The sequence below is a fragment of the Leucoraja erinacea genome, unplaced genomic scaffold, assembly GCF_028641065.1.
Source record: "Leucoraja erinacea ecotype New England unplaced genomic scaffold, Leri_hhj_1 Leri_499S, whole genome shotgun sequence".
Classification (NCBI taxonomy): Eukaryota; Metazoa; Chordata; class Chondrichthyes; order Rajiformes; family Rajidae; genus Leucoraja; species Leucoraja erinaceus.
Genome location: NW_026576400.1, coordinates 36,065 through 61,633, shown reverse-complemented (window position 1 = coordinate 61,633; position 25,569 = coordinate 36,065). Strand labels below are relative to the sequence as shown.

General features: G+C 51.0%; 1 protein-coding gene across 1 annotated transcript in view; it reads right to left on the bottom strand.

The window, feature by feature from the left end:
• The window catches only part of LOC129693957 (ephexin-1-like), a 58,328-nt gene that overhangs the window by 6,221 nt on the left and 26,538 nt on the right, over positions 1-25,569 (bottom strand). Inside the window, exons 2-12 of the mRNA XM_055630679.1 lie at positions 24,026-24,421; positions 22,535-23,263; positions 20,906-20,966; positions 16,206-16,261; positions 14,081-14,304; positions 10,785-10,945; positions 8,045-8,197; positions 5,772-5,901; positions 4,713-4,787; positions 2,871-2,963; positions 96-250 (exon numbers count right to left, since the gene is read on the bottom strand). Coding sequence (XP_055486654.1) covers positions 96-250; positions 2,871-2,963; positions 4,713-4,787; positions 5,772-5,901; positions 8,045-8,197; positions 10,785-10,945; positions 14,081-14,304; positions 16,206-16,261; positions 20,906-20,966; positions 22,535-23,263; positions 24,026-24,421 — 2,233 coding nt within the window. The remainder of the gene's footprint in view (positions 1-95; positions 251-2,870; positions 2,964-4,712; positions 4,788-5,771; positions 5,902-8,044; positions 8,198-10,784; positions 10,946-14,080; positions 14,305-16,205; positions 16,262-20,905; positions 20,967-22,534; positions 23,264-24,025; positions 24,422-25,569) is intronic.

Below are 25,569 nucleotides of genomic sequence, written 5' to 3'. Positions count from 1 at the left end.
GCTCGAAGGGCCGAATGGCATCTACTCCTGCACCTATTGTCTAAAACAGGAAAGCATTTTGTTTATCGGGTCGGAGAAAGGGGACTAGTCTTCACCTTTTTTTGACAGTCACCAGTAACAGGTCATTGAACAGGAAGAGGTACAGAAGGGTGACCTTGGGCTTCACTCCGAAGCGATTTCCTCGTTGAACAACCTCGGACAGTTCCCCTCGTTTCTCCAGGTGTCGGAGCTTGGAGATGATGGGAATGGCCTGAAAGGAGAGACAAGGGAAACATAGAAACATAGAAACATAGAAATTAGGTGCAGGAGTAGAGGCCATTCGGCCCTTCGAGCCTGCACCGCCATTCAATATGATCATGGCTGATCATCCAACTCAGTATCCCGTACCTGCCTTCTCTCCATACCCCCTGATCCCCTTAGCCACAAGGGCCACATCTAACTCCCTCTTAAATATAGCCAATGAAGTGGCCTCAACTACCCTCTGTGGCAGAGAGTTCCAGAGATTCACCACTCTCTGTGTGAAAAAAGTTCTTCTCATCTCGGTTTTAAAGGATTTCCCCTTTATCCTTAAGCTGTGACCCCTTGTCCTGGACTTCTCTAACATCGGGAACAATCTTCCTGCATCTAGCCTGTCCAACCCCTTAAGAATTTTGTAAGTTTCTATAAGATCCCCTCTCAATCTTCGAAACAATGATCGGCACAAGACGGCCCTGTCCCACTTCCACCACCACCTCCGCCAAGTTTGCCCTTGACCCGTACTCGCAGAATGGTCGACACGAGGTCGTAGGAGGTCTTCGTAACTCTTCCTCGCGCTCGTGAGTGGTCTCCGCGGACTCAAAGTAGGCCGCGGCGTTTTTTTCCAGCCCGATAAAAAAAAAAAATGTCCACGAGTGGGAAACAAAAGGTCGGCTTGGAAAAAATGGAAACCTTTTTACTCGTAGGTTGGTCGTGGTGATAGTCGTGGGTCGGGCACTGGCCCGAGAACAAAAATGCAAGCATGACATTGGAAAGGGGGAGATGCAGCGAGACCTGGGTGTCATGGTACACCAGTCATTGAAGGTAGGCATGCAGGTGCAGCAGGCAGTAAAGAAAGCAAATGGTATGTTAGCTTCCATTGCAAAAGGATTTGAGTATAGGAGCAGGGAGGTTCTAGTGCAGTTGTACAGGGTCTTGGTGAGACCACACCTGGAGTATTGCGTACAGTTTTGGTCTCCAAATCTGAGGAAGGACATTATTGCCATAGAGGGAGTACAGAGACGGTTTACCAGACTGATTCCTGGGATGTCAGGACTGTCTTATGAAGAAAGACTGGATAGACTTGGTTTATACTCTCTAGAATTTAGAAGATTGAGAGGGGATCTTATAGAAACTTACAAAATTCTTAAATGGTTGGACAGGCTAGACGCAGGAAGATTGTTCCCGATGTTAGGGAAGTCCAGGACAAGGGGTCACAGCTTAAGGATAAGGGGGAAATCCTTTAAAACCGATATGAGAAGAACTTTTTCCACACAGATAGCGGTAGATCTCTGGAACTTTCTGGCACAGAGTGGATTTGATGCCAGTTCATTGGCTATATCTAAGAGGGAGTTAGATGTGGCCCTTGTGGCTAAGGGGATCAGGGGGTATGGAGAGAAGGCAGGTACGGGATACTGAGTTGGATGATCAGCCATGATCATATTGAATGGCGGTGCAGGCTCGAAGGGCCGAATGGCCTCTACTCCTGCACCTAATTTCTATGTTTCTATGACATCATTTTATCGTGCGATCATTTTCCACTCTTAGCTAGTTGTAGTTGGTCTTAGGTGTGGAAGACTGAGGTCGAGGGGGGTCGTAGGAGGTCGTAGACTTGGTCGTAAGGAGGTCGGACATGGTCGTAAGGAGGTCATAGACATGGTCGTAAGGAGGTCGGAGACATGGTCGTAAGGAGGTCGTAAGGAGGTCGTAGACATGGTTGTAAGGAGGTCGGAGACATTGTCGTAAGGAGGTCGTAGACATAATTGTAAGGAGGTCGTAGACATGGTCGTAAGGAGGTCATAGACATGGTCGTAAGGAGGTCGGAGACATAGTCGTAAGGAGGTCGTAGACATGGTTGTAAGGAGGTCGTAGACATGGTCGTAAGGAGGTCGTAGACATGGTCGTAAGGAGGTCGTAGACATGGTCGTAAGGAGGTCGTAGACATGGTCGTAAGGAGGTCGTAGACATAGTCGTAAGGAGGTTGTAGACTTGGTTGTAAGGAGGTCGTAGACATGGTCGTAAGGAGGTCGTAGACATGGTCGTAAGGAGGTCGTAGACATGGTCGTAAGGAGGTCGTAGACTTGGTCGTAAGGAGGTCGTAGACATGGTCGTAAGGAGGTCCTAGACATGGTCGTAAGGAGGTCGTAGACATGGTCGTAAGGAGGTCGTAGACATAGTCGTAAGGTGGTCGTAGACTTGGTCGTAAGGAGGTCGTAGACATGGTCGTAGGAGATCGTAGATATGGTCGTAAGGAGGTCGTAGACATGGTCGTAAGGAGGTCGTAGACATGGTCGTAAGGAGGTCGTAGACATGGTCGTAGGAGAAAACCTTCCGGGTTTCGGCCCGAAACGTTGCCTATTTCCTTCGCTCCATAGATGCTGCTGCACCCGCTGAGTTCCTCCAGCTATTTTTGTGTACCTTCGATTTTCCAGCATCTGCACAGTTCCGTCTTAAACGCATGGGTAGGACATGTTTGGAGGGATATGGGCCGAACGGCGGCAGGTGGGACATGTTGGCCGGCGTGGGCAAGTCGGGCCGAAGGGCCTGTTTCCACGCTGTGCCGCCCGGGTCCGTGGCGCTGTGGGGCAGCAGCTCCACCCGCTGCACCTCCGGGTATGCCCTGTGTGGTGACTCACCTTGAGCTTGTCGAACTCCAGCTTTTTCATAATGTGGATCATTTCCTCCATCTGTTTCATGATCCCGACTTCCCTGTTGCAGTCCTCGATGATCTGCGGGGGGGAGGGGGGGGGAAGCAAAATGGTGGTGACACTCCTCTGGCTGGGACCAACTCATCCATTCATTCATTCATTCATTCATTCATTCATTCATTCATTCATTCATCAGCGTTCAAACCACTAGCGACGCAGTGGTTCCCGTATCGGTGACGGACGCACCGGACGTCTCTGTCCTCCAGTTCCTGCCGCTGGAAGTATCGGATATTGTTGTGTGTGTGTGTGTTTGTGTGTGTGTGTGTGTGTGTGTGTGTCTCTGTGTGTGTCTGTCTCTGTCTGTGTGTGTGTGTGTGTGTGTGTGTGTGTGTGTGTGTGTGTGTGTGTGTGTGTGTGCGTGTGTGTTTGTGTGTGTGTGTCTGTGTGCGTGTGTGTCTGTGTGCGTGTGTGTATATGTGTGTGTGTGTGTGCGCGTGTGTGTGTGTCTGTGTGTGTGTGTGTGTGTGTGTGTGTGTGTGTGTGTGTGTGTGTGTGTGTGTGTGTCTGTCTCTGTGTGCGTGTGTGTGTGTGTGAGTCTCTGTGCGTGTCTCTGTGTGTGTGTGCGTGCGCGCGTGTCTGTGTGTGTGTGTGTGTGTGTGTGTGTGTGTGTGTGTGCGTGTGTGTGTGTGTGTGTGTGTGTCTGTGTGCGTGTGTGTGTGTGTGTGTGTGCGTGCTTTATCATCATTCCTTACAATGCTGTACATGTCCGACAGTAATCGCAACTTCTACTGAAGTGTGGACAGCCGTTGACTCATCCGCCCTTCGACAGGTCTTGTTTTTGGTCCTGCTGGGGGTCCACAGCCCCCTCCTCACCTGGCAAACCAGGTTTAGTCGCCTACTATCCGACCGTGAGGCAGGTAACACGCGGTGGGGGGGGAACACCTCTCCTATCTCTCCCCCCTAACCCCCATTCTCCTGCCTTCTCCCCGTAACTCCTCCCCGTAACTCCCCGTCAAATTGAGACAATGACAATAAATTGAATACAATACAATAACTCCCTGACACCCGCACTAATCAACAATAGACAATAGACAACAGGTGCAGGAGTAGGCCATTCGGCCCTTCGAGCCAGAACCACTGATCATCCACAATCTAACTCCCTCTGCTTTAAAAATATCCACTGACTTGTGGCCTCCACAGCCGTCTGTGTGGCAATGAATTCCACAGATTCACCACCCTCTGGCTAAAGAAATTCCTCCTCATCTCCTTCCTAAAGGAACGGAACATCCTTTAATTCTGAGGCTGTGACCTGGTTGTTGTGTGGGAATCCAGAAGTGATAGGAGCAGAATTAGGCCATTCGGCCCATCGAGTCTACTCTGCCATTCAATCATGGCTGATCTATCTCTCCCCCCCTAACCCCATTCTCCTGCCTTCTCCACATAACCCCTAATTAAGAATTTGTCAATCTCCACCTTAAAAATATCCAAGGCCTTGGCTGGCCTCCACAGCCGTCTGTGTGGCAAAGAATTCCACAGATTCACCACCCTCTGGCTAAAGAAATTTCTCCTCATCTCCTTCCTAAAGGAACGTCCTTTTATTCTGAGGCTGTGCCCTCTGGTCCTAGACTCTAGACTCTCCCACTAGTGGAAACATCCTCTCCACATCCACTCTATCCAGGCCTTTCGCTATTCGTTAGGTTTCAATGAGGTCCCCCCTCATCCTCCTAAACTCCAGCGAGTACAGGCCCAGTGCCGACAAACGCTCATCGAAATTTGACTTTGGTTGAAAATATTCAAAAGTAGGGCACAGCTTGCCACATTGAGTCTTACCTTCGAGACAACACTCAGAGCCTTAGAGGCCGTTTCCTCATTGGGCGAGCCAACCTCTGACCTTTGGAGAATGTTCTAGAAAAAACAAAATAAATTTAGAGGTGAATGATGAAAGAATGGGCCGACTGGGCTTGTGTTCATTGGAGTTTTGAAGGATGAGAGGGCATCTTATAGTAACAACATATCAAATCCTTTAAGGGTTTGGACAGGCTAGAGGCAGGAAAAATGTTGGGGGAGTCCAGAACCAGGGGCCACACACACACACACAGTTTAAGAATAAGGGGTCGGCCATTTTGGACTGAGATGAGGAGAAACTTTTTCCAACCAGAGAGTTGTGAGTCTGTGGAATTCTCTGCCACAGAAGGCAGTGGAGGCCGATTCTCTGGATGTTTTCAAGAGTTAGATTTAACTCTTAGGGCTAACGGAATCAAGGGATATGAGGGAGAAAGCAGGAACGGGGCACGGATTCTGGATGATCCAGGTTAATTCCCGGGATGGCGGGACTGTCATATGCTGAGAGAATGGAGCAGCTGGGCTTGTACACTCTGGAGTTTAGAAGGATGAGAGGGTATCTTATTGAGACATGTAGGATTATTAAGGGCTTGGACACGCTGGAGGCAGGAAACATGTTCCCCATGTTGGGGGAGTCCAGAACCAGGGGCCACACACACACACACACAGTTTAAGAATAAGGGGTAAGCCATTTAGAACGGAGACGAGGAAACACTGTTTCTCACAGAGAGTGGTGAGTCTGTGGAATTCTCTGCCTCAGAGGGCGGTGGAGGCCGGTTCTCTGGAGAGAATTCTTTCAAGAGAGGGGCTCTTAAAGATAGCGAGAGAGAGAGAGTCAGGGGATATGGGGAGAAGGCAGGAAACTGGTTGGGGATGATCAGCCGTGATCACATTGAATGGCGGTGCTGGCTCGAAGGGCCGAATGGCCTCTACTCCTGCACCTATTGTCTGTTGTCTGTTGCTGCTTGGTCTAGTGTGACAATGAAACACTCTTGGCTGTTTGCATTTTGCTGCTGAAGGAATAAATCCCTTGTCGGAGGCACCTACCTCGATCAGCATCTTAATCCGGGTGATCCGTTGGAAGGGGAGGAGCAGGAAGGACATGAGGGGAAGCCGCTGGCACTGGGGAAGTTCCTGGAGACGGACCACGGCCGCTGCGAAGTGTGCGTTCTCCTCCCTGCACGGAGAAGGGGGGAATGATTAGCAGGACAGTGCCAAAGTCCTAGCAAAAGGATTTGAGTATAGGAGCAGGTAGGTTCTACTGCAGTTGTACAGGGTCTTGGTGAGACCACACCTGGAGTATTGCGTACAGTTTTGGTCTCCTAATCTGAGGAAAGACATTCTTGCCATAGAGGATTTGAGTATAGGAGCAGGGAGGTTCTACTGCAGTTGTACAGGGTCTTGGTGAGACCACACCTGGAGTATTGCGTACAGTTTTGGTCTCCTAATCTGAGGAAAGACATTCTTGCCATAGAGGATTTGAGTATAGGAACAGGGAGGTTCTACTGCAGTTGTACAGGGTCTTGGTGAGACCACACCTGGAGTATTGCGTACAGTTTTGGTCTCCTAATCTGAGGAAAGACATTCTTGCCATAGAGGATTTGAGTATAGGAACAGGGAGGTTCTACTGCAGTTGTACAGGGTCTTGGTGAGACCACACCTGGAGTATTGCGTACAGTTTTGGTCTCCTAATCTGAGGAAAGACATTCTTGCCATAGAGGGAGTACAGAGAAGGTTCACCAGACTGATTCCTGGGATGGCAGGACTTTCATATGAAGAAAGACTGGATAGACTCGGCTTGTACTCGCTAGAATTTAGAAGATTGAGGGGGGATCTTATAGAAACTTACAAAATTCTTAAAGGGTTGGACAGGCTAGATGCAGGAAGATTATTCCCGTGTTTAAGAAGGAACTGCAGATGCCGGAGAATCGAAGGTTACACAAAAAAGCTGGAGAAACTCAGCGGGTGCAGCAGCATCTATGGAGCAAAGGAAATAGGCAACGTTTCGGGCCGAAACCCTTCTTCAGACAGATTATTCCCGATGTTGGGGAAGTCCAGGACAAGGGGCCACACACACAGTTTAAGGATAAAGGGGAAATCTTTTAGGACCGAGATGAGAAAAACATTTTTTTTTTCACACACAGAGAGTGGTGAATCTTTGGAATTCTCTGCCACAGAAGGTAGTTGAGGCCACACAGTTCATTGGCTATATTTAACAGGGAGTTAGATGTGGCCCTTGTGGCTAAAAGGATCAGGGGGTATGGAGAGAAGGCAGGGATGGGATACTGAGTTGGATGAACAGCCATGATTATATTGAATGGCGGTGCAGGCTCGAAGGGCCGAATGGCCTCTACTCCTGCACCTAATTACTATGTTTCTATGTTTTTCCTTCCATTATTTATTATGTAAAAGAATATGTGTGTTATGATTGTGTTTATAATTTGTTTGGTTGTTTTGTTGTTTGTCTTTTGCACAAAAGTCTGCGAGCATTGCCACTTTCATTTCACTGCACATCTCGTATGTGTATGTGACAAATAAACTTGACTTGACTTGACGAGTGCTGTCTGTGGGCTGATCGCAGCTCCGAGAAAGGTTTAGTTCAGAGATACATCGCGAAAACAGGCCCTTCGGCCCACCGCGTCCGCGCCGACCAGCGATACCCGCACACTAGCGCTCTCCCGCACACTCTGAGGACAATTTACACTTAGACCGGCGCTGTTAGGCAGCGACTTTACCGCTGCAGCACCGTGCCGCACTAACAATGCCACGAAGGGTGGGCATAGGTTTAGAAACATAGAAAATAGGTGCAGGAGTAGAGACCATTCGGCCCTTCGAGCCTGCACCGCAAGTCAATGTTCATACCGCTGGGGTGTAAACTACCCAATACAATACAATTTATTTGTCACTTGAACAAATTCTGCAGTCATACATACAAGAAAAATAAGACCCAAGACACAACACAATTTACACAGACATCCATCACAGCGCATCTCCTCCTCGCTGTGATGGAAGGCAAAAAAACGTACCTCTCCCCTGCACTTCCCTCTCCCCCCGATGCCAGAGTCAAAGTCAGAGCCCCCGGCGGGCGATAACAATTGTCCCGCGGCCATTAACGCCGCGCCGGGTGATGCAAGCCCCCCCACACACACACACACACACACACACACACACACACACCATCAAAAAAATAAAAACTACATTAAAACAGTTCTTGCGGTTGTGAGTGATTTCTGTTTTTCCCAAACAAACGGAAGAATAATCGGCAAATTCTACCCCTTCCCCCAACACCACGTCTATCGGAGATGGGAGCAGCTACTTACATGAGTTGGCTGTATTTCTGCTCTTGGTAGAACTGGTTGCGTACGTAATCGATATAAACCTGGAAATTGAGCTGGGCGTGATCGTAAATTATATCGCAGACGTCCCTGATCCTAATATTCTCGTCCACACGTTCCTCCAGGTCCTTCAGAAAACTGCGTTTAATCAAATAATCGCTCGTTAGTCAAATGCCAATGTCATCATAACGTCATGAGTGATGACGTTATCTAAATGGTGGCCGATTGGGAAAGGGGGAGATGCAGCGAGACCTGGGTGTCATGGTACACCAGTCATTGAAAGTAGGCATGCAGGTGCAGCAGGCAGTAAAGAAAGCGAATGGTATGTTAGCTTTCATTGCAAAAGGATTTGAGTATAGGAGCAGGGAGGTTCTACTGCAGTTGTACAGGGTCTTGGTGAGACCACACCTGGAGTATTGCGTACAGTTTTGGTCTCCAAATCTGAGGAAGGACATTATTGCCACAGAGGGAGTGCAGAGAAGGTTCACCAGACTGATTCCTGGGATGTCAGGACTGTCTTATGAAGAAAAAGACTGGATAGACTTGGTTTATACTCTCTAGAATTTAGGAGATTGAGAGGGGATCTTATAGAAACTTACAAAATTCTTAAGGGGTTGGACAGGCTAGATGCAGGAAGATTGTTCCCGATGTTAGGGAAGTCCAGGACAAGGGGTCACAGCTTAAGGATAAGGGGGAAATCCTTTAAAACCGAGATGAGAAAAACTTTTTTCACACAGAGAGTGGTGAATCTCTGGAACTCTCTGCCACAGAGGGTAGTTGAGGCCACAGTTCATTGGCTATATTTAAGAGGGAGTTAGATGTGGCCCTTGTGGCTAAGGGGATCAGGGGGTATGGAGAGAAGGCAGGTACGGGATACTGAGTTGGATGATCAGCCATGATCATATTGAATGGCGGTGCAGGCTCGAAGGGCCGAATGGCCTACTCCTGCACCTAATTTCTATGTTTCTATGATAGGAGCAGTATTAGGCCATTCAGCCCATCAAGTCTACTCCGCCATTCTATCTCTCCGCCCGAACCCCATTCTCCTGCCTTCTCCTCATAACACCCGCGCTAATCAAGAATCTATCTATCTCTGCCTTAAAAATATCCGCTGACTTGGGAGTCAGGGAGTGCAGCGTAGGTTTACAAGGTTAATTCCCGGGATGGAATTCTCTGCCACAGAAGGTAGTTGAGGCCACACAGTTCATTGGCTATATTTAAGAGGGAGTTAGATGTGGCCCTTGTGGCTAAAGGGATCAGGGGGGTATGGAGAGAAGGCAGGTACAGGATACTGAGTTGGATGATCAGCCATGATCATATTGAATGGCGGTGCAGACTCAAAGGGCCGAATGGTCTACTCCTGCACCTATTTTCTATGTTTATATGTATGGCAGGACTGTCATATGCTGAGAAAGGAGCGGCTGGGCTTGTACACTCTGGAGTTTAGAAGGATGAGAGGGATTCTTATTGAAACATATAAGATTATTAAGGGTTTGGACACACTAGAGGCGGGAAACATGTTCCCAATGGTGGGGGAGTCCAGAACCAGGGGCCACACACAGTTTAAAAATAAGGAGTAAGCCATTTAGAACGGAGACGAGGAAACACTTTTTCTCACAGAGAGTGGTGAGTCTGTGGAATTCTCTGCCTCAGAGGCCGGTTCTCTGGATACTTTCAAGAGAGAGCTAGATAGGGCTCTTAAAAATAGCGGAGTCAGGGGATATGGGGAGGAGGCAGGAACGGGGTACTGATTGGGGATGATCAGCCATGATCACATTGAATGGCGGTGCTGGCTCTAAGGGCCAAATGGCCTCTACTCCTGCACCTTTTGTCTATATGCCTATCTCTCCCTCTTAACCCCATTCTCCTGCCTTCTCCCCATAACCCCCGACACCCGTACTAATCAAGAATCTATCTATCTCTGCCTTAAAAATATCCACTGACTTGGCCTCCACAGACGTTTTGGGTCTGTTCTTGTAATTGTATGGCTGCATGGTAACTCAAAATTCACTTTACCTTAATTGGTGCATATGGCAATAAATTTGAATTTTGAAATTTGAAATTTGAAATTTGGAATTTGAATTTGAATTCCGAATTAGGAATTTGAATTGGGTATTTGAATTGGGTATTTGAATTGGGAATTTGAATTCCGAATTGGGTATTTGAATTGGGAATTTGAATTGGGGGAATTCCGAATTGGAATTTGAATTGGGTATTTGAATTGGGTATTTGAATTGGGTATTTGAATTGGGTATTTGAATTGGGTATTTGAATTGGGTATTTGAATCAGGAATTTGAATCAGGTATTTGAATTAGGAATTTGAATCAGGAATTTGAATCAGGAATTTGAATCAGGAATTTGAATTATTTGAATTAGGAATTTGAATCAGGAATTTGAATCAGGAATTTGAATTAGGTATTTGAATTAGGAATTTGAATTGGGTATTTGAATTAGGAATTTGAATTAGAAATTTGAATCAGGAATTTGAATTAGGTATTTGAATTGGGTATTTGAATTGGGTATTTGAATTAGGAATTTGAATTAGGAATTTGAATTAGGAATTTGAATTAGGAATTTAAATCTATTCCTCTCGTGCTCAGATTAAACTCTGTTTGCCATTTTTCCCCCCCACATTCTACGTCCTGCTGTAACTTTTGACTCCATGTCCATTTCTCTGAATTCCGGCTGATCTCCGAGACTGGCTGGATTTGGCCGGCACCGTACCTTGTGCTGACCTCCGCCACTCTGACGATGCTGGAGAACAGGGTCTTCTTGTCGCGCAGGATGATGGATTCATTCAGGACCCTGGAGTCCATGAAATGGTCGATGAGGATGTTGAGACTGCGGAGGTAGGAGGCCTCGGATGTGAGCACTTCGAACATACTCTGCAACCAAAGGAAACCAAAAGTGTTCAGAGCCACTCCCAGGGCAGTCACTACCTCCAGAAGCCTCTAGTGTAGTTGAGAGATACAGCGCGGAAACAGGCCCTTCCGCCAACTGAGGCCGCGCCAACCAGCGATCCCCGCACGCGTACAAAATCCTGGCGGTGTTACGGGGACACGACAGAAAATTGGGGTTAGGAGGGCGAGATAGCCAATAGGTGCAGGAATAGGCCATTCGGCCCTTCGAGCCAGCACCGCCATTCAATGTGATCATCGATCAGCCATGATGGAATGGTGGAGTTGGCTTGATGGGCTGAGTGGCCTAATTCTATCTCACTTAAGAGCAATGTTTTGTCGGGACCTTTCTTCACCACCTGCACCACTGAGTCTGAAGACAGCACTAGGCCCGAAACATCACCTATCCATGTCTCCAGAGATGCTGCCTGACCTGCTGAGTTACTCCAGCACTTTGTGAAACGTCACCTATCCATGTTCTCCACAGATGCTGCCTGTCCCGCTGAGTGACTCCGGCACTCTGTGTAACGTCACCTATCCATGTTCTCCACAGATGCTGCCTGACCCGCTGAGTTACTCCAGCACTCTGTGAAACGTCACCTATCCATGTTCTCCACAGATGCTGCCTGACCCGCTGAGTTACTCCAGCACTCTGTGTAACGTCACCTATCCATGTTCTCCACAGATGCTGCCTGACCCGCTGAGTTACTCCAGCACTTTGTGTCCTTTTGTGCAAACCAGCAACTGCAGTTCCTCATTCCTCCAGTATACTAATAGGCTGATTGTTCGAACACAAACGCGGGCAGGGGGTTTGTTTTGTACTCGGCTTGTACTCGCTAGAATTTAGGAGATTGAGGGGGGATCTTATAGAAAATTGCGTACAGTTTTGGTCTCCTAATCTGAGGAAGGACATTCTTGCCATAGAGGGAGTACAGAGAAGGTTCACCAGACTGATTCCTGGGATGTCAGGACTTTCATATGAGGAAAGACTGGATAGACTCGGCTTGTACTCGCTGGAATTTAGAAGATTGAGGGGGGATCTTATAGAAAATTACAAAATTCTTGAGGGGTTGGACAGGCTAGATGCAGGAAGATTGTTCCCGATGTTGGGGAAGTCCAGAACAAGGGGCCACACACACAGTTTAAGGATAAGGGGGAAATCCTTTAGGACCGAGATGAGAAAAACATTTTTCACACAGAGAGTGGTGAATCTGTGGAATTCTCTGCCACAGAAGGTAGTTGAGGCCACACAGTTCATTGGCTATATTTAAGAGGGAGTTAGATGTGGCCCTTGTGGCTAAAGGGATCAGGGGGTATGGAGAGAAGGCAGGGACGGGATACCGAGTTGGATGATCAGCCATGATCATATTGCATGGCGGTGCAGGCTCGAAGGGCCTACTCCTGCACCTATTTTCTATGTTTCTTTGTTTAGTTTGTTCCCGGGCAGTTTTGGGCCAAGGCAGTTATATTAATTTTCAACTAAATTGAGCATCTAATCTTTAACAACAGGGCAGCTGCTTGGCCTGCTGCTGGAAGCAATAAACCAGGATATTATCTCGGTAAAACATACTGCCTGTCAGAAGTGAACTTTAAACTCTGGCCTGCTGCCAGGGTGTCCTTTGCATCCTCAGCCCAAGGGCCCTTGATTGTTATCTCCAAACCTCTAGCAACGGGACTAGACCAATGGACAATAGACAACAGGTGCAGGAGTGGGCCATTCGGCCCTTCGAGCCAGCACCGCCATTCTCCGTGATCATGGCCAATCATCCAATCATTACCCCGTTCCTGCCTTCTCCCCATGTTAATCAGTCTGAAGAAGGGTTTCAGCCCGAAACATTGCCTAACATTGACATCCTTGTGATTGAGGCAGTGCAGCGTAGATTTATCCGTGGTATGCCGGGACTGTCATATCAGGAAAGATTGAAAAGACTAGGCTTGTATTCACTGGAGTTTAGAAGGATGAGGGGGAAGGATCTTATAGAAACATATAAAATTATAAAAGGACTGGACAAGCTAGATGCAGGAAAAATGTTCCCAATGTTGGGCGAGTCCAGAACCAGGGGCCACACACAGTCTTGGAATAAAGGGGAGACCATTTAAGACTGAGGTGAGAAAAAAACTTTTTCACCCAGAGAGTTGTGTGAATTTGTGGAATTCCCTGCCACAGAGGGCAGTGGAGGCCAAGTCACTGGATGGATTTAAGAGAGAGTTAGATAGAGCTCTAGGGGCTAGTGGAATCAAGGGATATGGGGAGAAGGCAGGCACGGGTTATTGATTGGGGACGATCAGCCATGATCGCAATGAATGGCAGTGCTGGCTTGAAGGGCCGAATGGCCTCCTCCTGCACCTATTTTCGATGTTTCTATTTCCTTCGCTCCATAGATGCTGCTGCACCCGCTGAGTTCCTCCAGCATTTTTGTCTACCTTCGATTTTCCAGCATCGGCAGTTCCTTCTTAAACACTTCTCCCCATGTCCCTTGACTTTAAGAGCCCTATCTAACTCTCTCTTGAAAACACACAGGGAACCGGCCTCCACCGCCCTCTGAGGCAGAGAATTCCACAGACTCACAACTCTCTGGGTGAAAAAGTTTTTCCTCGTCTCCGTTCTAAATAGCTTACCCCTTATTCTTAAACTGTGTGTGTGTGTGTGGCCCCTGGTTCTGGACTCCCCCAACATCGGGAACATGTTTCCTGCCTCCAGCGTGTCCAAACCCTTAATAATCTTATATGTTTCAATAAGATCCCCTCCCATCCTTCTAAACTCCACAGAGTGTACAAGCCCACAGCCGCTCCATTCTCTCAGCATATGACAGTCCCGCCATCCCGGGAATTAACCTGGCGAACCTACGCTGCACTCCCTCAATAGCAAGAAGGACAATTTACATTTACACCGAGCCAATTAACCTACAAGCCTGTAGGCCTTTGGAGTGTGGTTTTCTCCGGGAAACGGAAGATCCCGGAGAAAACCCACGCAGGGCACGTGCAAACGCGTGCAGACGGGACCGAACCCGGGTCTCTGGCGCCGTGCCACCCCGAACTGAACGGACGATGCTCGTATTTGGGTGGGGAGAGGGGGTAGGCCGAGGCTTCGGGGACAGGGCCCAGCGTGCAATCGATCCTCACCTCCTGCTGCTTGCGCTCCTCGGGGCTGAGGCCGTCGAGGATTCCGCTCTGCCGCACGGCGTTGAGGTTCTGCCACAGTGAGCTGGAGGCCCTGTCGCTCTCCAGGGTCAGCGGGATGCTCTCGTACGTGTAGTCGTCGCTGGTCTTGCTAGAGTCCCGCATCAGCGTCTGCCGCTTGATCTGCTTGTGGATCACGGTCTCACGATACGTCTGGTACAGAGGCTCTGGGGGGGGCGGGAAAGGAGGGAGAGTCGTCTAAACCAGTGATTCCCAAAGGGGCAATGGCAAATTTCAGGGGGGGGCCACAGAAAAATGTTGGGATTTAGGGGGCCACAGGTTCAAAGAGCCTCTTAACATTCAGGTCTAATAAATTTAAATCTATGCAGTTGAAATATTTTTGATGTTTGTGGAATAGAATAAAAGAGAATATATGTGCAATTAATAGACTGATATTTTTATGGAAGGTATTATAATACAGGTGCACAACCTTTTATCCGGTGTTCCAGAAACCGAAAAGCTCCGAAAACCGGCCATTTTTTCCAGATGTCGTCTGCGCACCAAAGCTCGCGTTTGGCGCCAAACTTGACCCGAAACAACCCACGGTCAACCCAGGTCTGTACTACTGTAGCGGCTGCCTCCTCCCTGGAGACCGGGAGACGCTTAAACATCTGTAAATCATTGCTTAAATGTTAGTCAGTTAGTTTTGGAGGGCTTTTATGTGCAAGGGGTTGAAGGGGTAAACTTTAATTCTTAGTCCCCTACCTGGTCGGAGAGGCGGGGAGCGGTCAATGCCTTACCGGGTCGCCGTGCAGTAAGCTCCGCAGCGCTGTGCCGCTGTTGCTTGGGGATGCGGGCGGCGCGAGTTGTACAGAGCTCCGACCCCGGCAACTCTACCCCTGGCTGCGAGGCGCTCCAAATCCAGCGCGGCCCGCGGCCGGACGCCCCAGCTCCGCAAATGTCGGGAGTCGGCAGCGTCGCAGCGCTGGGATACCAGCCTTACCGGGTCGCCGTGCGGCAAGCTCCGGAGCGCTGTGGCCGCCGACACACAACATCGCGGAGCATCGCTGGATTTGGAGCCGCGCAGCCAGGGGTAGAGTTGCCGGGGTTGGAGCTCCAACCGGCGCCGCCCGCGGCAGGACGGAGCCCCCAGCTCCGCGAGGTTGGGAGTCGCCGACCAGGTAGGGGACTAAGAATTAAAGTTTCCCCCTTCACCCCTACACCACCACCACCACCACCACATAAAATCCCTCCAAACTAACTGACTAACATTTATGCAATGATTCTCCCGGTCACCCGGGGAGGAGGCAGCTGCTCCAGACTTTTCAAGCCGCCCGCGCTACCTACCTAATCTACGCTAAAAATCTTCCATTCTGAAATCCGAAAATGTCCGAAATCCGACAAGTGTCTGGTCCCAAGGCTTTCGGATATAAGGTTGTGCACCTGTATTGAAGTACTTTTAGTGTCAGTAGGCGACTCTCGTCAGCAACGGCCTCTGCAGCCCGTCTGCGTTTTTATTATTTTTTGTCTATGTTTCTATGTAGTTTTTGTTATTTTTTGTTGGGGTGTGTGTGTGTGGGGGGTAACTTTTAAATCTCTCCCCGCACGGGAGACCTGACCTTTTCTTTGTCGGGTCTCCGTTGTCGTTGGGGCTGCAACGAGGAGCGGCCTCCAACAGGAGAAGACCGGGGGCTCTGGTGCCGGCGACTCACCTCACCTCACCGTCGCGGAGCTGGCCGAGTCCGGAGCGGGTGGAGCGGTGGTGGAGCGCTGCTGCTGCTGCGCCCGAGATTCGGAGGCTGCAACTGCGGGTCTGGCGGACGGCGGCACTGGGAGCCCGCGGGTCCCTGGAGGGAGACCGCTTTTCAGGGCTCCCGCAACGGCGACTTCTCCCGCCCGAGTTGCGGGGTTGAAGAGCTCCTGGAGCGGGGCCTTACATCACCGCCCCGCGCGGCTCGGAATGGTTGGGAACCACTGGTTTAGACGGATGAGGGGGAGGGGAATAGATCAGCCATGATCGAATGGCGGGGTAGACCTGATGGGCCAAATGGCCTAATTCTACTCCTATCACTCGAAGGGCCGAATGGCCTACTCCTGCACCTTTTGTCTATGTTTCTACATTTCTTACCGCTTTCAAATCGAGATTCCCAGCCTTTGGAATTGTGATTTTCCGACTGCAAAGAGCTGCCAAAACAAGATGGTGGATTACGCATTACAAGCGGAACGTTACGGGTCTATTCCACTTGGTGATTTTTTTTTTCTGGCGACTGTCGGCAGCATTGACTGCCGTATCAGCTCACCGAAATATCCGTGGCGCAACGGCGTTTCGCTTCGAGCGTCGCAACATTTATTTTGTTGCTGCCAGATTTTGAAATGTTCGAAATCTTTTTGACGACACCGATATGACGTTGGGGAAAAAAATCTCCAAGTGGGACAGGCCCTTTACTCCCCGTATCACGTACACGCACGCTGCGAACGGCTCGACTGCAATCACGTATCGTCTTTCCGTTGACTTGTCCGCAAGGCGCAAAAGCTTTTCACTGTACACGTGATAATAGACTGAAACTGATCCGAAGGTGCTGGGGGGATCTCGGCCAGAAATGGGCCTACTCCCTTCTCTCCGGAGATGCTGCCTGACCCGCTGAGTTACCCCGCCATTTTGTGTCTTATCCTCATCAGTACAAAGCCTGAATTGGCGCACTTCAGTTACAAGGATAGCCACAGGGAAAACAAAACTGGCTGTAGCTCTCCTTACAACTGAAGTGCTCCAATTCAGGCTTCATACTGATGAGGATGAGACACAAAATGGCGGAGAATCTCAGCGGGTCAGGCAGCATCTCTGGAGAGCGGCGGAAGATTGTAACCTTCACGTGGTCCGCCCTGTTTCGACCGATGCAATCAACTTGACGTGCACAAACGGAAGATCAAATAGACCAAGTTGTCCGACAACTTTAGGCTGTGCACGCCTTATCCCTTATTTCAAAACTGTGGCCCCTGGTTCTGGTCTCCCCCAACATCGGGAGCATGTTTCCTGCCTCTAGCGTGTCCAAACCCTTAACAATCTTGCCATAGAGGGAGTGCAGAGACGGTTCACCAGACTGATTCCTGGGATGTCAGGACTGTCTTATGAAGAAAGACTGGATAGACTTGGTTTATACTCTCTAGAATTTAGAAGATTGAGAGGGGATCTTATAGAAACTTACAAAATTCTTAAGGGGTTGGACAGGCTAGATGCAGGAAGATTGTTCCCGATGATGTTGGGGAAGTCCAGGACAAGGGGTCACAGCTTAAGGATAAAGGGGAAATCCTTTAAAACCGAGATGAGAAGAACTTTTTTCACACAGAGAGTGGTGAATCTCTGGAACTCTCTGCCACAGAGGGTAGTTGAGGCCAGTTCATTGGCTATATTTAAGAGGGAGTTAGATGTGGCCCTTTGTGGCTAAGGGGATCAGGGGGTATGGAGAGAAGGCAGGTACGGGGATACTGAGTTGGATGATCAGCCATGATCATATTGAATGGCGGTGCAGGCTCGAAGGGCCGAATGGCCTACTCCTGCACCTAATTTCTATGTTTATGTTTTTTCAATGAGATGCCCTCTCATCCTTCTAAACTCCGGAGAAGAAGTTCTCTGGAGAAAAGGAGTAGGGGCCATTTCTGGGCGAGACCCAGAAAGGGCCAGGGACAATCTGATGGAGGCGTATAAAATTATCAGTGGGGGGCAGGTGGATAGAATATACAGCAAGAATAGAATAGGTGGCTCACAGCCCAGTGGTATGAACATTGATGTCCCTAATTACAATTAACTGTGTGCATTCCCTTCCTCTCTCTTCCCCCCCACACCCCAGCCCCCCCCCATTCCCCCCCCCCCCCCCCCCCCCCCCCCCCCCCCCCCCCCCCCCCCCCCCCCCCCCCCCCCCTCAACCCCCCCCCCCCCCCCCCACCCCCACCCCCCACCCCCCCCCCACCCCATTCAGTAAAATGCAACAAAATTTCGTTCAAGGTGCACTGTGACTAGGTGTATATCTGAATGACAATAAAGTTTTCATTCATTCATTCATTCATTCATTCATTCATTCATTCATTCATTCATTCATTCCCCATTCTACCCCACCCCCCCACCCCCCCACCCCCCCCACCCCCCCCCCCCCCCCCCCCCCACCCCACCCCCACCCCCCCCCCCCCCCACATTCTACCCCACCCCCACCCCCCCCCCATTCTATCCCACCCCCCCCACCACCCCATTCTACCCCACCCCCACCCACACCCATTCTACCCCCCCCCCACCCCCCCCACCCCCCACCCCCACCCCCATTCTACCACCCCCCACCCCATTCTACCCCCCCCCCCCCCCACCCCATTCTTCTACCCCACCCCCCCCCCAGTCAGTAAAATGCAACGAAATTTCGTTCAAGGTGCACTGTGTCTAGGTGTATATCCCAATGACAAAAAGTTTTCATTCATTCATTCATTTCCACCCATTCATTCATTCATTCATTTATTCCCCACCCCCCACCCACCCCATTCTACCCCACCCCCCACCATTCTACCCCACCCCCCCCCACCCCCCCATTCACCCCACCCCACCCCCACCCCCCCCCCACCCCATTCTACCCCACCCCCCCACCCACCCACCCCATTCTACCCCACCCCCACCCACCCCATTCTACCCACCCCCCACCCCCCCCCCACCCCACCCCCCCCCCCCCCCCCCCCCCCCCCCATTCTACACCCCACCCCCCCCCCCCATTCTACCCCCACCCCCACCCACCCCATTAAACCCCCCCCCCCCCCACCCCATTCCCCCACCCCCCCCACCCCACTACACCCACCCACCCAAAAACCCCCCCACCCCCAAACCACCCCATTCTACCCTACCCCCCCCACCCCCCCCTTCCCCCCCCCACCCCCACCCCCCAACCCCCCCACCCCAACCCCCCCCCCCCCCCCCCACCCCCATTCAACCCCCCCCCCCCCCCCACCCCCCACCCCATTCTACCCCCCACCCCCACCCCACCCCATTCTACCCCACCCCCACCCACCCCATTCTACCCCCCCCCCACCCACCCCATTCTACCCCACCCCCCCCCCACCCCCCACCCCACCCACCACAAACAACCCCCACCCCATTCTACCCCCACCCCCAACCACCCCACTCTACCCCACCCCCACCCACCCCATTCTACCCCACCCCCACCCATTCTATTCTACCCCCACCCCCACCACATTCTACCCCACCCCCACCCCACCACATTCTACCCCCCCCCCACCCCCCCATTCTACCCCCCCCCCCCCACCCCATTCTACCCCACCCCCACCCACCCATTCTATACCACACCCCCACCCACCACATTCTACCCCACCCCCACCCACCCCATTCTACCCCACCCCCCCCACCCCATTCTACCCCACCCCCCACCCCATTCTAACCCCACCCCCCCCCCACCCCTTCCCTTCTACCCCACCCCCACCCACCCCCATTCTACCCCACCCCCACCCCACCAGCTTTCCCGTTTGGACACTCTGGTTTAACCGGTTGACATGTTGTTGATGGGATGATTTGACAGCTCGATGGATGAATAAACATTACAACGTCTGCATTCATTAACATCACGTAGTTGAGCTATGCAGGAATCACTGGCAACGCAATCTCAATCCGTGGCCCCAAAACACACTTAGAAAATCTACAACAATAGACAATAGGTGCAGGAGTAGAGGCCATTCAGCCCTTCGAGCCAGCACCTCCATTCAATGTGATCACGGCTGATCATCCCCAATCAGTTCCCCCGTTCCTGCCTTCTCCCCATATCCCCAGACTCCGCTATCTTTAAGAGCCCTATCTAGCTCTCTCTTGAAAGTATCCAGAGAACCGGCCTCTGAGGCAGAGAATTCCACAGACTCACCACTCTCTGTGAGAAAAAGTGTTTCCTCGTCTCCCTTCTAACTGGCTTAAACCCCTTGTTCTGGAGTGCAGCGTAGGTTCGCCAGGTTAATTCCCGGGATGGCGGGACTGTCATATGCTGAGAGAATGGAGCGGCTGGGCTTGTACACTCTGGAGTTTAGAAGGATGAGAGGATATCTCATTGAAACATATAGGATTAGTACGGGTTTGGATACTCTAGAGGCAGGAAACATGTTCCCGATGTTGGGGGAGTCCAGAACCAGGGGTCACACACACAGTTTAAGAATAAGGGGTAAGGACCCGAAACGTTGCCTATTTCCTTCGCTCCATAGATGCTGCTGCACCCGCTGAGTTTCTCCAGCACTTTTGTCTACCTTCGATTTTCCAGCATCTGCAGTTCCGTCCTCAACTCTTTAGCCACAGTTTAAGAATAAGGGGTCAGCCATTTAGAACGGAGACGAGGAAACACTTTTTCTCACACAGAGAGTTGTGAGTCTGTGGAATTCTCTGCCTCAGAGGGCGGTGGAGGCCGGTTCTCTGGATACTTTCAAGAGAAAGGGCTCTTAAAGATAGCGGAGTCAGGGGGTATGGGGAGAAGGCAGGGATGGGATACTGAGTTGGATGATCAGCCATGATCACATTGAATGGCGGTGCTGGCTCGAAGGGCCGAATGGCCTCTACTCCTGCACCTATTGTCTATTATCCTAACCCACCGAGTCCGCACCGACCGATAACCGCACTAGCTCGGTCCCACACAGGCCAATTAACCTCCAAAGCTGCGAGTGTCTGGAGCGTGGGAGGAAACCGGAGCGCCCGGAGAAAACCCACGCGGTCCGGATGGAACCCGGGTCTCTGGCGCTGTGAGGCAGCGACTATACCGTGCCTGCCGTGCCTGTGACAATAAAGTTGTATCGAAGAAGGGATCTGACCTGCTCAGCGGGACAGCCAAATGAAATTCGTACAGAGGGTTCCTCGAGTTCTCCTCTTCTCCTGCCAAACATATTTTATTTATTTATTTATATATTTGATTTATTCCCGAACAAGTAAAGACATTAATAGTAACAACATCGAAATGATCAAACAATTGGACATTACAACCAATATTTACAAGCAATGAAAGGAACAAAAAGCAAATTTCCAATGTCCAACTCTGTGTCAGTACAAGCTCGAAATGGAGTGAGAAGAAGGACAACTTATTAAATCTCACTCCTTTTCCCCCAACACTTCTACCATAGTTAAAAATCAATTAATTAGTAATAATAATACTACCCCAGGCAATTTCCCATAATACCTACAGACATATAGAAACATAGAAAATAGGTGCAGGAGTAGAGGCCATTCGGCCCTTCGAGCCAGCACCGCCATTCAATATGATCATGGCTGATCATCCAACTCAGTATCCCATCCCTGCCTTCTCTCCATACCCTCTGATCCCCTTAGCCACAAGGGCCACATCTAACTTTTTTCACACAGAGAGTGGTGAATCTCTGGAACTTTCTGCCACAGAGGGTAGTTGAGGCCACAGTTCATTGGCTATATTTAAGAGGGAGTTAGATGTGGCCCTTGTGGCTAAGGGGATCAGGGGGTATGGAGAGAAGGCAGGTACGGGATACTGGGTTGGATGATCAGCCATGATCATATTGAATGGCGGTGCAGGCTCGAATGGCCTCTACTCCTGCACCTAATTTCTATGTTTCTATGTTTCTAACTCCCTCTTAAATATAGCCAATGAACTGTGGCCTCAACTACCCTCTGCAGCAGAGAGTTCCAGAGATTCACCACTCTCTGTGTGAAAAAAGTTCTTCTCCTCTCGGTTTTAAAGGATTTCCTCCTTATCCTTAAGCTGTGACCCCTTGTCCTGTACTTCCCCAACATCATAGAAACATAGACAATAGGTGCAGGAATAGGCCATTCGGCCCTTCGAGCCTGCACCGCCATTCAATATGATCATGGCTGATCATCCAACTCAGTATCCCGTACCTGCCTTCTCTCCATACCCTCTGATCCCCTTAGCCACAAGGGCCACATCTAACTTTTTTCACACAGAGAGTGGTGAATCTCTGGAACTCTCTGCCACAGAGGGTAGTTGAGGCCAGTTCATTGGCTATATTTAAGAGGGAGTTAGATGTGGCCCTTCTTGATAAATGATAAAATCGAACCTGCCTCCACCACTTCCACTGGAAGCTCATTCCACACAGCTACCACTCTCTGAGTAAAGAAGTTCCCCCTCATGTTACCCCTCCCTTAATTCCCAAATCATGTCCTCTTGTTTGAATCTTCCCGACTCTCAATGGGAAAAGCTTATCCACGTCTATCCCTCTCATCATTTTAAAGACCTCGATCAAGTCCCCCCTTAACCTTCTGCGCTCCAGAGAATAAAGACCTAACTTGTTCAACCTTTCTCTGTAACTTAGTTGGTGTAACCCAGGTAATATTCTAGAACGAACACGACCAACATTACCGCTGGAGTTTACGGGCCGCGGATTTGGCAAAGGTTCTACACTCACCTATCAGCGTTTTAAGTTGCGTACAAACTGCGTACGGGTTGCGGGTCTTACCTGTGTCTACCTGGTCGTAGGTAGGCTGGACGTGTTTTTCCTTGGGGCTGGGCGGGGCGGAGCGCGTCACGGTGGGGCTTGGGGGCTCCAGGGTGGATGCTCCGCGGCCCGGCAGCGCCAACTGCCGCACGTGAAGGTTCAGCTGATCCACGCACTTGGAGAACTTGTCCAGGTCGGCGGAGGAGTAGCGCTGAGGGCCGGCGGGGGGCGGGGACAGCGGGAGAGCCTCCGATCGCCGCAGCCGGCCCTGTCTCCGTGCGGGGAGCCGCGGGGGCTTGTCCAGGGAGTTCTGCGCCACCGGCTTGTGGCGGCGGGGCGGCTTGGGCAGCGGCGCGGGGGGAGAGACGGCTCTCTCGGCGGCGGGTTCGAGACCCCCGTCGGGATCTGCGGCTTCCGGCATCCCCTCCGTGGCAGACGGGAGGAGACGCAGGTAGGCGCCATCCTCCTCCCCTTCCTCCTCCGCGGCAATCTCGGCCGGGCAGCCGTTCGGCGTCTCGTTGACCGTGAAGACGTAGGCAAACGGCTTGTCGTCGCTGTCCGCGGAGTCCGACAGGGAGCCGTCCGTCAGTTCCTGGTCCCCCTCGGTGGCATCGGATGCGGGTCTCCACACCAGCACCATCCCAGGCCTCCCCTTGTGGCACAGGCAGGGGCAGCTGATGGGGCAATGCCCTCTGCCTGCCGTCTCGCCCGGGGCATCGGTCTGCACCTCCCCCGACTCCCCGCGGTCATCTGCAAAACAAACTTGATCCAATCAACAATCACTGAGAAAAAAATGAAAGAGAACGCTGACACCCTAATATAAACATTAGAAGATTGCTAAACACCCAATAACAGCTCTTGTTCAATAGACAATAGGTGCAGGAGTAGAGGCCATTCGGCCCTTCGAGCCAGCACCGCCATTCATTGTGATCATGGCTGATCATCCCCAATCAGTACCCCGTTCCTGCCTTCTCCCCATATCCCCTGATTCCGCTATCTTTAAGAGCCCTATCTAGCTCTCTCTTGAAAGTATCCAGAGAACCGGCCTCTGAGGCATAGAATTCCACAGACTCACAACTCTCTGTGAGAAAAAGTGTTTCCTCGTCTCCGTTCTAAATGGCTTACCCCTTATTCTTAAACTGTGTGTGGCCCCTGGTTCTGGACTCCCCCAATATCGGGAACATGTTTCCTGCCTCTATAGCGTGTCCAAACCCTTAACAATCTTGTATGTTTCAATGAGATATCCTCTCATCCTTCTAAACTCCAGAGTGTACAAGCCCCAGCCGCTCCATTCTCTCAGCATATGACAGTCCCGCCATCCCGGGAATTAACCTGGTGAACCTACGCTGGGCTCCCTCAATAACACAAAGGACAATTTACACTTATACCGAGCCAATTAACCCCCAAGCCTTGTAAGTCTACGCTGAGCTGAACGCAACTCAATCTGACATGAAGGCCAAACGGTTGCCGGGGAAACCAGCTAGGCCCGGGAGGAGTGACCTATGAACTTACCGCTCGGTGGCTCTTGGATCGCTGGTATCTCGGTGATCGCGGGCACCGTCTGATCTTCGTTGCATTCCGCCGACGTTTCCCGGGCAACCACCTGCTTGCGCCGGGCCTTGGGCACCGGGGGAGAGTCCCTGAGGACATCGCGCGCCGACTTGGACCGCCTGACCGCCAGGGGCCTTTTCTCCTTGGCCGCGCCCACTCTCTCCCTCTCCGGCAACTCCGCCGCCTGGTTGAAGCGTTCCCGGATCTTCTGGAAGTTGCCCCCAGCCCTGGGGGACCTCGCCCGCCGGGAATTCCGAGACGGGGCGCTTGGCGGGGACTGGCGGGCGAGCCGGCCGCCCCTTGCCGCCCATCGGCCAGCCGTCGTCCTGAGCTCTCTTCGGCATCGGAGGTTTCGGCCTCAGGGGCGGCTTGGTCGGGTGTCTCTCTGTCTCCAGGGTCTCCATGGTAACCGAGGAGGTCTCGTCTCAACGGCCGCTGATTGCCTGCAGGTCGACAGGGCAAAAATTAGCGGGCATATACAAAAAAAAAAAAATCGAAAGACATTTTCATTACACCGGCTATGACACAATTTTGTCAATAGTCAATAGGTGCAGGAGTAGAGGCCAATTCGGCCCTTCGAGCCTGCACCACCATTCAATATGATCATGGCTGCTCTGTTCCCCGTTCCTGCCTTCTCCCCATATCCCCTGACTCCGCTATCTTTAAGAGCCCTATCTAGCTCCCTCTTCAAAACATCCACAGAACCGGCCTCCACCACCCTCTGAGGCAGAGAATCCCACAGACTCACCACTCTCTGTGTGAAAAAGTGTTTCCTCGTCTCCGTTCTACATGGCTTACCCCTTATTCTTAAACTGTGGCCCCTGGTTCTGGACTCCCGCAACATTCCTGCCTCTAGCGTGTCCAAACCCTTAATAATCTTATACGTTTCAATAAGAACCTCTCTCATCCTTCTAAACTCCAGAGTGTACAAGCCCAGCCGCTCCATTCTCTCAGCATACGACAGTCCCGCCATCCTGGGGATTAACCTGGTGAACCTACGCTGGGCTCCCTCAATAGCAAGAATGTCCTTCCTCAAATTAAGGGTCCAAAACTGCACACAATACTGCAGGTGTGGTCTCACTAGGGCTCTGTACAACTGCAGAAGGACCTCTTTGCTCCTATATTTGATTCCTCATGTAATAAAGGCCAACATGCCATTCGCTTTCTTCACTGCCTGCTGTACCTGCATGCTTACTTTCGTAAACTGATGTACAAGGACCCCCAGATCCCGTTGTACTTCCCCTTTTCCCAACTTATTCGGGGGGGGGGGGGGGGGAGCGCAGAGAAGATTTACGAAGATTTAAGGTAGATTCACAAAGTCACTAGAATAACATTTAATAGACATTTTTGGTGAAACATCCTTGAGGCTGTTCTGTGGTTTAGTTTAGAGACACAGCACAGAAACAGGCCCTTCGAGCCACCGAGTCCGCACCGATTATTGTTCAACGAGGCATCTTTGTGTCACCACTTATGGTAAAACTTAGGGAATATTAGGAGTTAAGTAA